This window comes from Centruroides vittatus, unplaced genomic scaffold, assembly GCF_030686945.1.
Source record: "Centruroides vittatus isolate TY-2023 unplaced genomic scaffold, ASM3068694v2 contig_766, whole genome shotgun sequence".
Taxonomy (NCBI): domain Eukaryota; kingdom Metazoa; phylum Arthropoda; class Arachnida; order Scorpiones; family Buthidae; genus Centruroides; species Centruroides vittatus.
The window spans coordinates 970,422-983,089 of record NW_027122495.1 but is presented as its reverse complement, the minus strand read 5'-3'; the positions used below and the strand labels follow the sequence as shown (position 1 = coordinate 983,089).

The 12,668-nt window shown below is 30.2% G+C and overlaps 1 protein-coding gene across 1 annotated transcript; it reads left to right on the top strand.

Moving 5' to 3' along the window:
- The first annotated feature begins 10,792 nt into the window (after positions 1–10,792).
- Positions 10,793–12,145, top strand: LOC136981515 (G-protein coupled receptor Mth2-like). The gene has a single exon (XM_067277820.1). The coding sequence runs from the start codon at positions 10,793–10,795 to the stop codon at positions 12,095–12,097; it is 1,305 nt and encodes a 434-aa protein (XP_067133921.1). The 3' UTR covers positions 12,098–12,145.
- Positions 12,146–12,668: the final 523 nt, after the last annotated feature.

The window sequence follows — 12,668 nt, the reverse complement described above, 5'->3', positions numbered from 1 at the left end:
AGTGTCAACCATTTTGAGTACAATTTGTATTATTGTATGGAGGATAGTGGTGCTCAATTCGAATATTTATTGAATACTTGATAACTATTTCTTATGTTTGTTACTTTATTTGAAATAAATGTTTGTTTAGTTAATAAAAAATACATGAGTTTTTAAAATTTATTGTTGTCTGTTGTATTCAGAATCGCAAAAACTTTATTTAAAAAGATGTGCCCCTTGAGAATAAAATCGACCTGTCCGAGCGATTTGCTTGGACGAACGCGATAATTCCGCTGTTTCGTTTTCGTTGGCCCACCTGTATATCTAAATACTACAACTAAATACAAAGCATACAATATATATTTCGAGCCAGTTACACGGAAGCTACTAATTTCCACGATGAATTATTAGGCGTGATGTATCATGTCACGAGTCGCGTTTCTGGAGAGAACGTACAATCGTTCATACAAAAATACCTCAGAGAGAGAGATGCGGTTCTCTGTTTTTGTAGAGGTTGGGCCGAGGACTAAGTCATCTATTCTTATAAGGCGATTCGAGCCGTCGTCTTCTATGGAAAAGTCCACTTTTGGTTATTCCGGATATGATGGGAGGGAAGTTTTCTCCTGCGTCATGGATTCCGTCTTGTAATAGCAGTCCTAGAAGGTCCGTTGGGAACAGGGTGGCTGGAGGTATTCGCCGGTATATAGCTCCAGAAGAAATCCCCTCGATTCGTGTTCTCGCCTCCCATTTATCACTTTAGCTTGGGAAAAATAGTCAAGTGATCGACTGTTTGGATGACGAATCTGCTGGTGTGAGGTAAAGGGTTACCATTGCTGACGTTCTGATGTTGTCCATCTGCAGCTGTCATGTCCATATTTCGTTCGAGAGTTGTACGCTTCTGTCTATTTAGACGTCCACAACGACTTTCGCACTGTGTTGTTTATCGTTCAGACGCGGATGTTATATTTCTCAGCCAGTTGTCGATAGTATGGGTGATAATCAATCTGTTCCTGTGCGATGTTTTCCTTACAATCGCAACGCAGAAATAGGCTTAAGCTGTTTCTTAATTTTACGCAAAAATCGTGCGTAAATCCTCACCAAAAAGGATCGCTTCCGATTATCGGGGTGATCGCTAGAAAGAGACCCACTACTACAAACCACATCCCCCTGGTCTCGGAAACTTCATAGTTTGAACAAGTGCTAATAGAGATATTAACTTTGAAGTTTTATGTAAACTCTCTCTCTCTCTGTTGACTTAGAAATTAAGTTAAATCTAGTATTTAGGAAAAATAGCTACCCGCGAGAAATCTTCACTTTGCCTCGGTAAAGGGAACGTCAGTTAAAGTTGGGTCTGCAATCTCTCTTCTTATTTATATGAAATGTGTTAAGTTTATTTAAATGATTGTAATCCTTTGTGTATTGCTGACACCTTTTCGACAACATCACCGACCCTCCCACTCACCTAAATTCACGCCATCCACTGACATCGTGAACGGTCATCACCTGACCGATGTCGAAACGGAACAGGTCTCGCGCTTTAACCTCTGACTTCTCACACTTCGTTTCTACATCATCCAATGTTAAGAAATGTAAATCAAGAAAAGTATATAAAAGATAACAGATGCTAACTGGGCTGTAATTTGAAATAATTGTAGACTAATAAATTTCCGTTGTCGTCTGTCCGTTTGTCTGTCTTTCCTTAATCTCCAGAGTAATATTACATAAATGGAGAGGAAATATTGACACCGTTAGTGCATGAGGTCCAGATTAATTATCTCACACGTCCTACTCTAACAGAAGTTATGTTGTTTCAATTCAAATCTTTCTCATAAAAACACTTAATAAATAATTGGTGCGACTCTATCGTTAAAGAAATAGTAAGATGTACAGGCCACTACTAATTTTACGTAGAGAGCATGTATTTTTAATTATATAATTTAAAAATATGATTAAAAAGTGAAGCTAGGCATTATGATGGTGTCACAATTAAAAGTTTTTATCATTTCTTTAATTATCTTAAAAAATAAATTTTACGATGAACCTGTCAGACCTCAGTAATGGGGTGACTTAACAACACAACCTATAATCTATGGATGATCTACAATATAAGCTTTAAAACTGCAAATAAAAATATGAGCACATAAAACGTCATACATAAAATACAAGTAATAACATTAATTGTTCAAAAATTTTAAATTGTTATTTAAAAAAACCGGTCAAACTTTAATGCCGTTTAATTTATGGAAGGATAGATTATATTGTATTATTAGTTTATCCGATGGTTTTACTTATCGGAAATGGTTTCTATGGTGGCATTCACAAAGTTAATACATAACAGGATGTTTGCTTTCGATCATATTTATGACTGTAGTCCAAGTTATATAAACACACAGCAAATAAAATTCTTGAAATTAAAACGCCATTTTCTCTACGAAGAAAAATGCCACGACGCCTTATATAAATGTATTGAATACTCCTTAAATTAATAAGATACCTCTTGCAAACCTTTGCTATAGGATATAAAGTTCTGTCGTAGCTGCACGCAGTTTCATTATTTATTAGACTTATTTTAAAAATAAAATAATATAAATTTTTACTGATAAAAGAATCTACCTACATTCTGGAATTTATATGGAAATTTAATTTTGTCTTCCAACACTTCTCAGTATGTGTTCATATCTAGAACAAAGATATGTATTGACGACGATGATGATGCTAATGATGATTTAAAATTTCTTTTAAAACTCAACGAAAAAAATTCTAACACTTAATCATTTCGTGGACATTTTTTGTAGATGAAGTTTAATTTTTTATTATTTAACATTAAAAATTGAGATGTTTTGCATAGATACGGTTAGGTATTGGGAACGGAAAAACAGTGTACGTACAACAAACTGCAAAGGTCTCGAAAAAATAAATCTAATCTACGACAATTTTTATAAACATTGGTTTCAATCACGTTAAATGGTAACCTTAGCTATTGATATATATTACTTGTAAACAGACATAATTTAGGTAGACAATTTGAGTGTGAAAATAAATTTCAGTAATTTTTAATTTATAAATTGAACATTTCATCGACTTGCAAGAAAATATTAGAAGACATTTACTTTCAGATTTTAAAAAATATATATACCGGTATATACTGTCTTTTATTTTTATTTGTAATTTTAAAATTGTAACAAAGAGAAATATGACTAGTATATATTTCTTGGAATATAAACGTTTTGCTTTTCACTCACGCTTCTTATTTTCCATATCTTTTATATCATATAAAAAAACTATATTAAAATGAAAGCTTATTTCTTAATAAATTATCTTAAGTGATCAGACTACAGGTGACTGCAAAGGAGAGCAACACAAAAAATGGATGAATGAATAAATAAATATATAAGAAATATGTAAAAAGAGTAAACTTCAAGAGAAGTTTCTATTAAAAACTGTTTCTAAGTATTAAACACCTGAAGAAAACACAGTAACGTCACTAAGCCAGCCCCACAGAGAAACATGTTGAGTGATTTCGCGTAAACGAAGAAGTAAAAGCATATTTTATTATATAATTTCTTCTGAATGTACTATAATGCTTATCAGAATAGTTAATTAGTAGAGTAATATCATTATCATTATTTTCTTAGAATATCGTTTCCTGTATACTAAACTAATTTTTTTCGTTAAATTCGATAATTTATATTAAAAAATATTCGAAATTGGACAATTTATACACTAAATAGGTGACATCGAGAATCGCGAAACGATGTTTATCGATGTAGTTCCTGGGCAAGCAGTTTGAGCAGAATGTAACAAATGAAAATTATAAGTGATTTATTGTTCATAAAAAATATACATGACGAAAGGACCTCACAGCTGTACAAACAGAAGTAAATTTAGCACACATAGTTAGATAGCCTAATAAATAAGATTTTAACAACTTTGAGGGCTTATCACACCAAGGCCGACCGAAAAATGACGATGTTTCCTGGGCAAGCAGTTTGAGCAGAATGTAACAAATGAAAATTATAAGTGATTTATTGTTCATAAAAAATATACATGACGAAAGGACCCCTCACCAGCTTACAAACAGATAGTACCAACTTAGCACACATATAATTATAACACTAATAGTTAACCCGTACAAAGGAATTTTTGCTATATACGGTGCACTGTATTTACACTATTTAATATAACCCAAAATTTTTTTAATATTATAATGTGATATATCACATTATTTGGGACCAGTAAATGTCTTATTTTCTCCCACAGTTTTCGAATTCCGGTAGACGATTCCACTAGTAATACTGAAATATTGTTAAGAATATTAAAAACCAAAAAGGGAGGGAAACTAACAATCAACTTACTATTATTAAATAATGGGTTTCCAGACCTTAAACAAAACAAATACATCAAATCCATAAGACTGTGTGAAGCCAACTACCTTCTTAGAATTCATTTTACAATGTGATCCCACATCTGTTCAGCATCTGTTTCAAGGTTATGTAAAAACGATGTCATTCCACCCCTCATGTAGCTTCAGTCCAACGTTGTTATTAATTCTAATGTCTTCCCGTATTTTTAGAATTTCTGTGTTCCTGTAGTCTTCTTTTTAATTGATTGTTTCATATTAATCGCTACTGTCCTCCGTCTACCTGTCAATTTCTTTTCTCGAGAAAGACGTTAGATGGATAAAAGTTGAAAAAAGGCAGGCAGCCCCGATTTACTGTATGAGACCTTCCGATGTAAACCGGAAGTCACGTTATTTCAATTCAAATATTTTCCCTTGTTAGATAATGACTGGCACGACTCTATTGTTAAATAAAAAGTATGATGTACAGTACTGGGGCAAGAGACTACTGATTTGAGGTAGGAAGCAAATATGTTATATATTTCTGTATTTAAATGAATGTACGAAGTTGAAACTAAACCATAAACACATTTTTCAATGCCACGCATTAATAAAACAATTGTATATTTCAGTAATAACTTACAGTTTGAATAAATGATTAATACCTTTTTTGGACATTAAATATATTAAAATCAGAATGGAAGATAGTAGTTTTAAAGCTTGTTTCCAATTCATGATTAGTACTGCAAAAGTTTATGATATATTTTAGACAGTTTGGAGTTATATTATTGTATCTTGTTTACAAAAATTATTCTCGACTGTAAGTAGTTCACCAGCTACAGGTTGAGAAATGAAATAAACAGAAAAAATATAATGCTTTGATAAATATAATAAATTTAATGGCAAATTATATACTCTTAAAAAGACAATTACGCTGTAAAATGATAAGATCTTATTATCAGATCTTATATAATCTGACGCAAGACTTCACTTGGTGATGACTGACTGGTGTTCCTTTGATATTGCACAATATTATATATATATATATATATATATATATATATTTTCTAACAAATAATGTAAAGAATTGACATTTTTTCACTTATACTTAATACGTTCTTTAACTTTTTAAAATTATAATTAATTCTAGCTTCTCAACTCTTTTTTATTTACTTAAATTCTTTAATTAATAAACATTTAGCACAGACCTACTGCAATTTGAAAAGTCCTTTGTAAGTTTCGAGTTAAAATAAAAATTTAGTGACTCAAAATAATTATAAAAACAAGAGTTAAACATTGGTTTATCAAGGTTTTTTAACACAACATAATTTTTTAATTTCTGGTTTATTTAACAGTGAATTAAGCCAACTTTACGTTGCCATCTATATAAATTCTGTTTCCATAACTTTATTATAATTGTAAGAAACGTCTTTTTCTGTTCATGTCTGTATGATTTAAAATTTATTTTTAGGGAGGTATTATCAATTTATAACACGCCGCTTTCAAATATTTATGGCTTCTTTTACAACGGAAAACGTCGTAAAGCGAGCCAATTGCTTCTTCTAATTAATTAGATTTGAAAAAAGATGTTCTAGTGCAACTGTAAAAATATCACTATTATACAGACAATAAAGATAGCAGTGCGCACCTTATAATAGAGAAACGTATGCAGAAAATATTACGTAGTTTACAGACACTTTTCCCAAATAAATGAAATGCTGAGGAATTTAATCGGAAATGTTTCATATAAATGTCTTTTGTTATGATTTTAAGGAATTCTTTAAAATTTGATATATATTATTTCAATTGCATGCATTGTAAAAAATAAAAATTAGACTATATATTATTTCAATTGCATGCATTGTAAAAAATAAAAATTAGACTCATTTTTGTTAGATTTTTGAAAATTCAAGAGTTACATGCAACGCAACATATGGAATATTTCCCAAGAGAGATGTACTCCGGGTAAATTTTTATACAAAACTGGTTCGTATTTATGTGTGTGTACGCGTAAGAATACCTAAAAAAAACTTTACGTGACCAGCCCGTCGGTGAGGATCGAACCCTCGACCAATCATCAGTGTTCGTCGATTTTATCCATTCGAATTCCACAGATTCAGGAGGAAACAAGATCCAAATTTTTGTTTATGTAATTTACAGTCTCGAAATGGATTCATGAAATTTTACTTTTAATTATAAATAATCATTTCTTGTGCTTAAAACACATTTAAAGACAGAATTGGTGTTTTTGCGTTTAGAAGAATTTTAAAATAAAATAAACAAACTGGCGAAGTTTATTTTAGAACAGAGAAATAAATATATTTTTATATTAATTCCACGTCTACCAACGATATTTTTCTAGGAATTCCCAGGTTTTTCTGTTGTGTAACAGCTTATTCTAATTATGCCACCTCCAGATAAAATATAAATTATATCTTGACATCAATAACGGTTAGATGACTCATTGATGAGAAGTTACAAATTAGGAAATTATATTTTAACGTAAGAATAAAAATAAATATATATATACACACAAATGAAAATAAGAATAATTGATAAAATTAATGGGTGGTTGTATGTCATTGCACTTCATTTGCTTTTTTTTTTTTTCCTGTATTCTCGATACTAAAACCGGTTGTACCTTACACACTTACATTAAGGATTTTAAAAGATAGAAGTGGAGAAAACCTTCAAGGCTACAATAATAATATTCATTCTATATTTACTTCATTAAATAGCCGTATAATATGTATTTTACTAATTAAACATGGTGCAACAGTAAAAATTCTGACTGAAAGTTTTGAAAGAAATGCACGTAATTACCTAATCTTGTGTATAGCTTTATAGGCCCTATATATATAACAGGTGTTTGTACTACGACTATATGTTACAGCTTAATGCAGAGAAATACTTTTTACGACTCATTTAACAGTAAATTAACTAAAAACTTTTAAAATTTATTTTATAGTTAAATTATTTATCATTTTCATACTAAATTCTACAATTAAAAGTACTAAATATGCTTCGTCATATAAGGTTACCATTTATAGATTGTTTATCTAAAAATATCGTAATCTTGTACGTATACATAACAATTTTCTCGAAATTTCCAGGTAGATCGGAAGCGCAGTTCAATGAGGTTAACTATGACACAATCGGAAGTAGATTGGCGTCACGGAAGACGAACGATGGGGATTTTCCGGTTTTCCTGGTTAAAGTACCAACACGTGGACTTGTATTCATCGTACTCGTCCTTCCTTATGGTGTGTACTACAATGTAAATCGGTGGATATGTGTGTTTACTAGTTGTCATTTGAGGTGAGTAATTTAAGTTTGCTATATATTAATACCCTGTTATAGAATTATAAACAAATCTTTTTATATTGAAAATATAATGAAATTATCAAATTTAACGTATATTTATGTGTTAAAAGTAATTCGATAGCATTTCTACTTTTATTAATTTCGTATTTAAAGAGTGAATGATGTTACGTATATGTAAACGTTAATTAATGATTTAAACTTTCATTTATTGATTTCATTCGTGAAAATATTAAAATTATTAATTAAATTGATTGCAAGAATGTTTAATCTTAATTAGGAAACTTTATTTTGCACCTTTCATTTACACTTTTTATATTATATAGAAAATTTATAAATTTCGATCTTTTACTTTGTACACTAGACTTTATTTTTAAGCTTTTATAATAAAAACTTCATTGACATAAATAAATAAACATATTCATTAAACAAAATGATCGGTTAGTAGGTAAAGTAACTTAAAGGAAGTTGTGACATCTACAGGAAAACACTTGTACGGTTTATTAATCACATCATTATTTGATTTTTCCGTTTAGTGCTAAATGAAACAGAAATATTTAAATGTTCTATTTTATTTTTATGTAATACGAGAGCTAGAAGCTTAAGGAAAATTAATAGAGAATAAAATATATCGATATAATTATTTAGTTTATATCAGTCATTACGATCCTAGGCCCAAAGCCTCATGAGGCCACTGAGAACTGAAAGAAGAAAGAAATGAAAGAAATCAAAAGGGGAGAAGCGGATAATTGAAAGAGGGACACGTGCACTATTCAAGCTGTTTACTAGTGTTGTTTACACTACAGAAGAAAGATTTAAATTAATTAAAACTTGTTACTGTAAAAGATTTTTGTGACTGGTGTATATGTATTATTTATGACCTCCTAACACAAATTTTGTTGTAACTGAAATTAAAGTCCTCATTCATGCAACAAACAGAATAAAGGATGCACGTTAAAGTTATAAATTACAACAACTACTATCTTCTATTACACTTCCCTTTTAGTCATTGGAATATACAGTAATTGTGTCATCAATAGCACTAATCGAAAACTCAAGCAAGCAGTAGCACTCGTGTTTGGAGTAGATACGTTTTTAATTTGGATATTGGATCCATTTAATCCACAACAAAACGACTTTCATAACAACTTAAATTATCAATCAATCAATCAAATACTTTATTGTACTAAGGAAAAATCCTTGTTACAGGGGGATTATTTTTTAACAAACATAATGAATTTATAAATTGAATTACAACATATGTTATTACCAATTATAACAATTCAATCTTAAAAAAAACCAGTAAAACAAATCTACATTAAGTATACAAATGAAGTTATAGTCGAATGCCATAGCAACTTGAATTATTATAAAATACAATGATATAAAATAAGAAAATTATGTTATTCTTCGATATTTTAAATAAGGAAAGTAAAATTTATTTGCAAAATTCATTAATTCTTAACATGAATGGAAGATTGTAGAGGTTGACTGTTTGATGCGATGGGCGATTTGATTAGGAGGACTTTCTATGTGAAACTGATCTCTATTCGCTTATCATACATGTGAAATAATCCCGCGAGACTTCTCGTAGCCAGCCCGTTAGTGAGACGCATTAACGGCTGAGCAGTTTTCAATTGTTTTATCCGCTCAACCACTGGTGAGCTACTTCTTGATTGTAAATACAGTAAAATAAACCAGCAACGAGTATAAAACTTCGTCAGAAATGTTTAAAATTTTGGTGGCACCATCTGTTATCATATTTTATTTTAAAAATTTTTACGTTTTTAACTATCATAAAATGGCAAAAAAAAGACTTAATTTTGAGAGTGGAGATAAGTTTTAAAAAGTTTTAAATTGCTAATAACGAGTTAAATCGTCATTTACTGTAGTCCGACCTACTCGAAATACACACGACCCCCATTATTTCCTCACTCCTTCGACCTTTAACCACCAAAATTCAACAGCATGAATACCCGTAGTACACAAACCTCCCTGCAAAATTTCAGGAATATTCGACAAAAACCACAGGAGTTGTTAAGCTTCAAATAGGGTGAACAAAATCGTGCCCCACACCCACCCACACACACTAAACATTCATATATAGAGAAATTATACTTAATTTTTTTGGATTTCTTGATGTTTCAAGGTCCTAAGTCCAAAAATGAAAAATCCTCGGGGAGAGGATCATTATTTGGCCGATCGCAATAGTTATTTGTATTATATATAACAGCCAGAAAAGTAATAACTCATAAAATAAAAATTTCATTTTCGATATATTAAATTTTCATATTTATATAGTTATTATGACTTGTAAACCACTACGTAAACAAGAAATTCAAAAACGAAGTACAGAATTAATCTAAAACTCACATCTTTTCCACATTAAACTTTTTATAAAAGTTATTCAATTATTTTATATATTAAAAAATATATATATAGAATAAAATATGGATATAAATCTTTCGAATTATTTTTTCTCTGCATCATAAAAATGTTCGAGTGACTTTTTATCTGTCCAAGGTCGAGCTTGCAGCACACAAATCAAGGTCGAATATAATTCGAGTCACGTATGTCTTTTTCGTTGCTTACTAAACTTACATTCTCTGGTTTCATCCGACTGCTATTATTAATATTTTCAATATAATTCTTCGTGTTTCACAGAAAGAACTAACCTTAGAAATTCCCGCGATTGAAGTTATGAAGTAAAAAATACAATTTCCTCCTGTTAAGCAACAACTTAACACTCAGAAAAAGTGTCTCGTATTTTCAGAGATGCGTGCATCTTAGGTCAAGTATCATTGTTCTAAGCAATCTCGTAATACTTTGCAAGAATTAGTAATGTTGAAAGTTATAGTTTAAAAGCACATAAAATGAAGATATAAGATTCTAATATAATATAACTCAAAGACAATCGAGTTTAATGAGGTTTGTCCACTGACTGGGTTATGGGAAATTCAATGTATTAGTGGTCCTTTTAAGTTTATTAAAATCATATAGATAATATAAAACTTCTTAGTTTTTCGAAATAAAATGTAAAAAAAAATTTATAAGTTTTGCTTATTGGAAGTTTCTAAATAAATTAATTTAATTACTTTTTATATTGTAGATAAAAATCTATTTTTAAAAAAGAGATTCAACTACTGGAAAGAGATGAAGATGAAGAGCGTCCAGACGTTCCTGATAATTTTTCCTATATTATCAAAGTTAACACAAGTTGTCTTAAGTGAAGAAGAATTGACTCTAAATTCTACAGAAAGTTTAGCGACTAAGTTTTATAATTATACAGAAATTAATGCAGAAAAATTCGGAAATTTTAGTGAGCAGTTTCTGTCGTGTCTGAAAACATTAATCGAACTCGAACATTTTCAAATACTAGAAAATGAAACTGTGTACATCCCGAATTATTCATTTCTTTCTCATCGAGGACTTTACTCACCAGCAGATTATTATCTAACTGAGAATGGTGTATACGTGTGTTTTCCGCAAATTTTCATAGAAGAACATAAAGAAGATTGCTACATGCAAGAAATTTTACAAATATACACCGTTGTAGGTTTCTCGTTGTCAGTTGTTTGTTTATTTCTACACTTCGTAGCATTTCTTTTCGTGCCAGATATGAGGAATTTGCCAGGTAAAAATATAGCATCCCTCGCTTTATCTATGTTCGTAGCTAATTTAATTTTTATGTTAGGAAGGATAAAATTCACGTCCACTTGGACATGCTACCCTCTGGGATTAGCCGGTTATTATTTTATGATGACGTCTTTCTTCTGGATAAATGCAATATCCTTCAATGTGTTTCGTTCCTTCAGACAAGCAACAACTAAACTGCGGTTGACGTGGAAACATGCGGAACTGAAGACGTTTTTCTTCTATTCCTTATATTCCTGGGGAATTCCGGCATTGTTCTTGATTGTAGTGATCACAGGAGAAGAAAGTGCAATATTTCCCGAAGTTTTAAAACCGGGATTTAAGTCACGTTTACGCATATGTTGGTTTACTCGACTACTGTCTATGGTTGTCTTCTTTGCCATTCCCATAGGTCTGCTAATATTTATAAATATTTTATTCTTTGTATTCAGTGCCCATATCATATTATCAAATTCCATGAAACTCGATAACCAAAACAATGGGAGAAAGAAAAAGTTTGTTTTGTATGTAAAACTTGCAATTATAATGGGTGTAGGATGGATTTTTGGACTGCTGACGTATTTTATATCCTCGGTGGTAATCCAATTCATTATGATTACAGTCGTAACGCTTCAGGGTGCCTTTATTTTTGTGGCTTTCACTAGATTTAGTAAAACCAAAACGATTTTACTTCATCGATATCACCAATTTAGAAAGTCCATGGGTTCGTTAAGCACATGTCGTAGTGAAGAATTGAGATCTAATTCCAATAAATTCAGTATTCCTACCACTAATTACTATTCATCTAGCAAGATAAAATATTAAGCAAATGAAATCATTTTAAAGGGATCTAATATAGAAACAATTAGAATTCTTTGACAGAGTCATGTATCAAAGAATTTGATGCACAATTCATTTGCGTGTTACTAAACATTTTTTCTATTAATTTTTTTTACCTTTTGTTATTTATTGTATTGAATATTTTGTAATATAAGTTAATAATAAATACGTTTTATGATTTTTATTTAAATGTCTAATATTAATTATTTCACTTTAATAACACAAAAAATGTTTAAAACGCTATCAGCAAAATTATATTCAAATTTTCTTTATTATAGTGAATTTTTTCTAATAAAATTTACCGTTTTCGTGGAAAAAATATTTATACTAAAAGTATTTTTGACTATTCTAATTTATTATTCAGCAGAACTGTAAGTAACATAGTCAATAGATGCTGAGTATAGTATTTGCTGTTGTGTTGATTATTTTATTTAGTGAACTGAAATTTGAAAAAAATTGTAGACCTATAAATTTCCTGTCTTCAGTCTGTTTCTCTGTTCTTCCGTAATATCGAGAAAGGTGTTAGATAGATGAAAGCCAAGATAGATATCGAAAG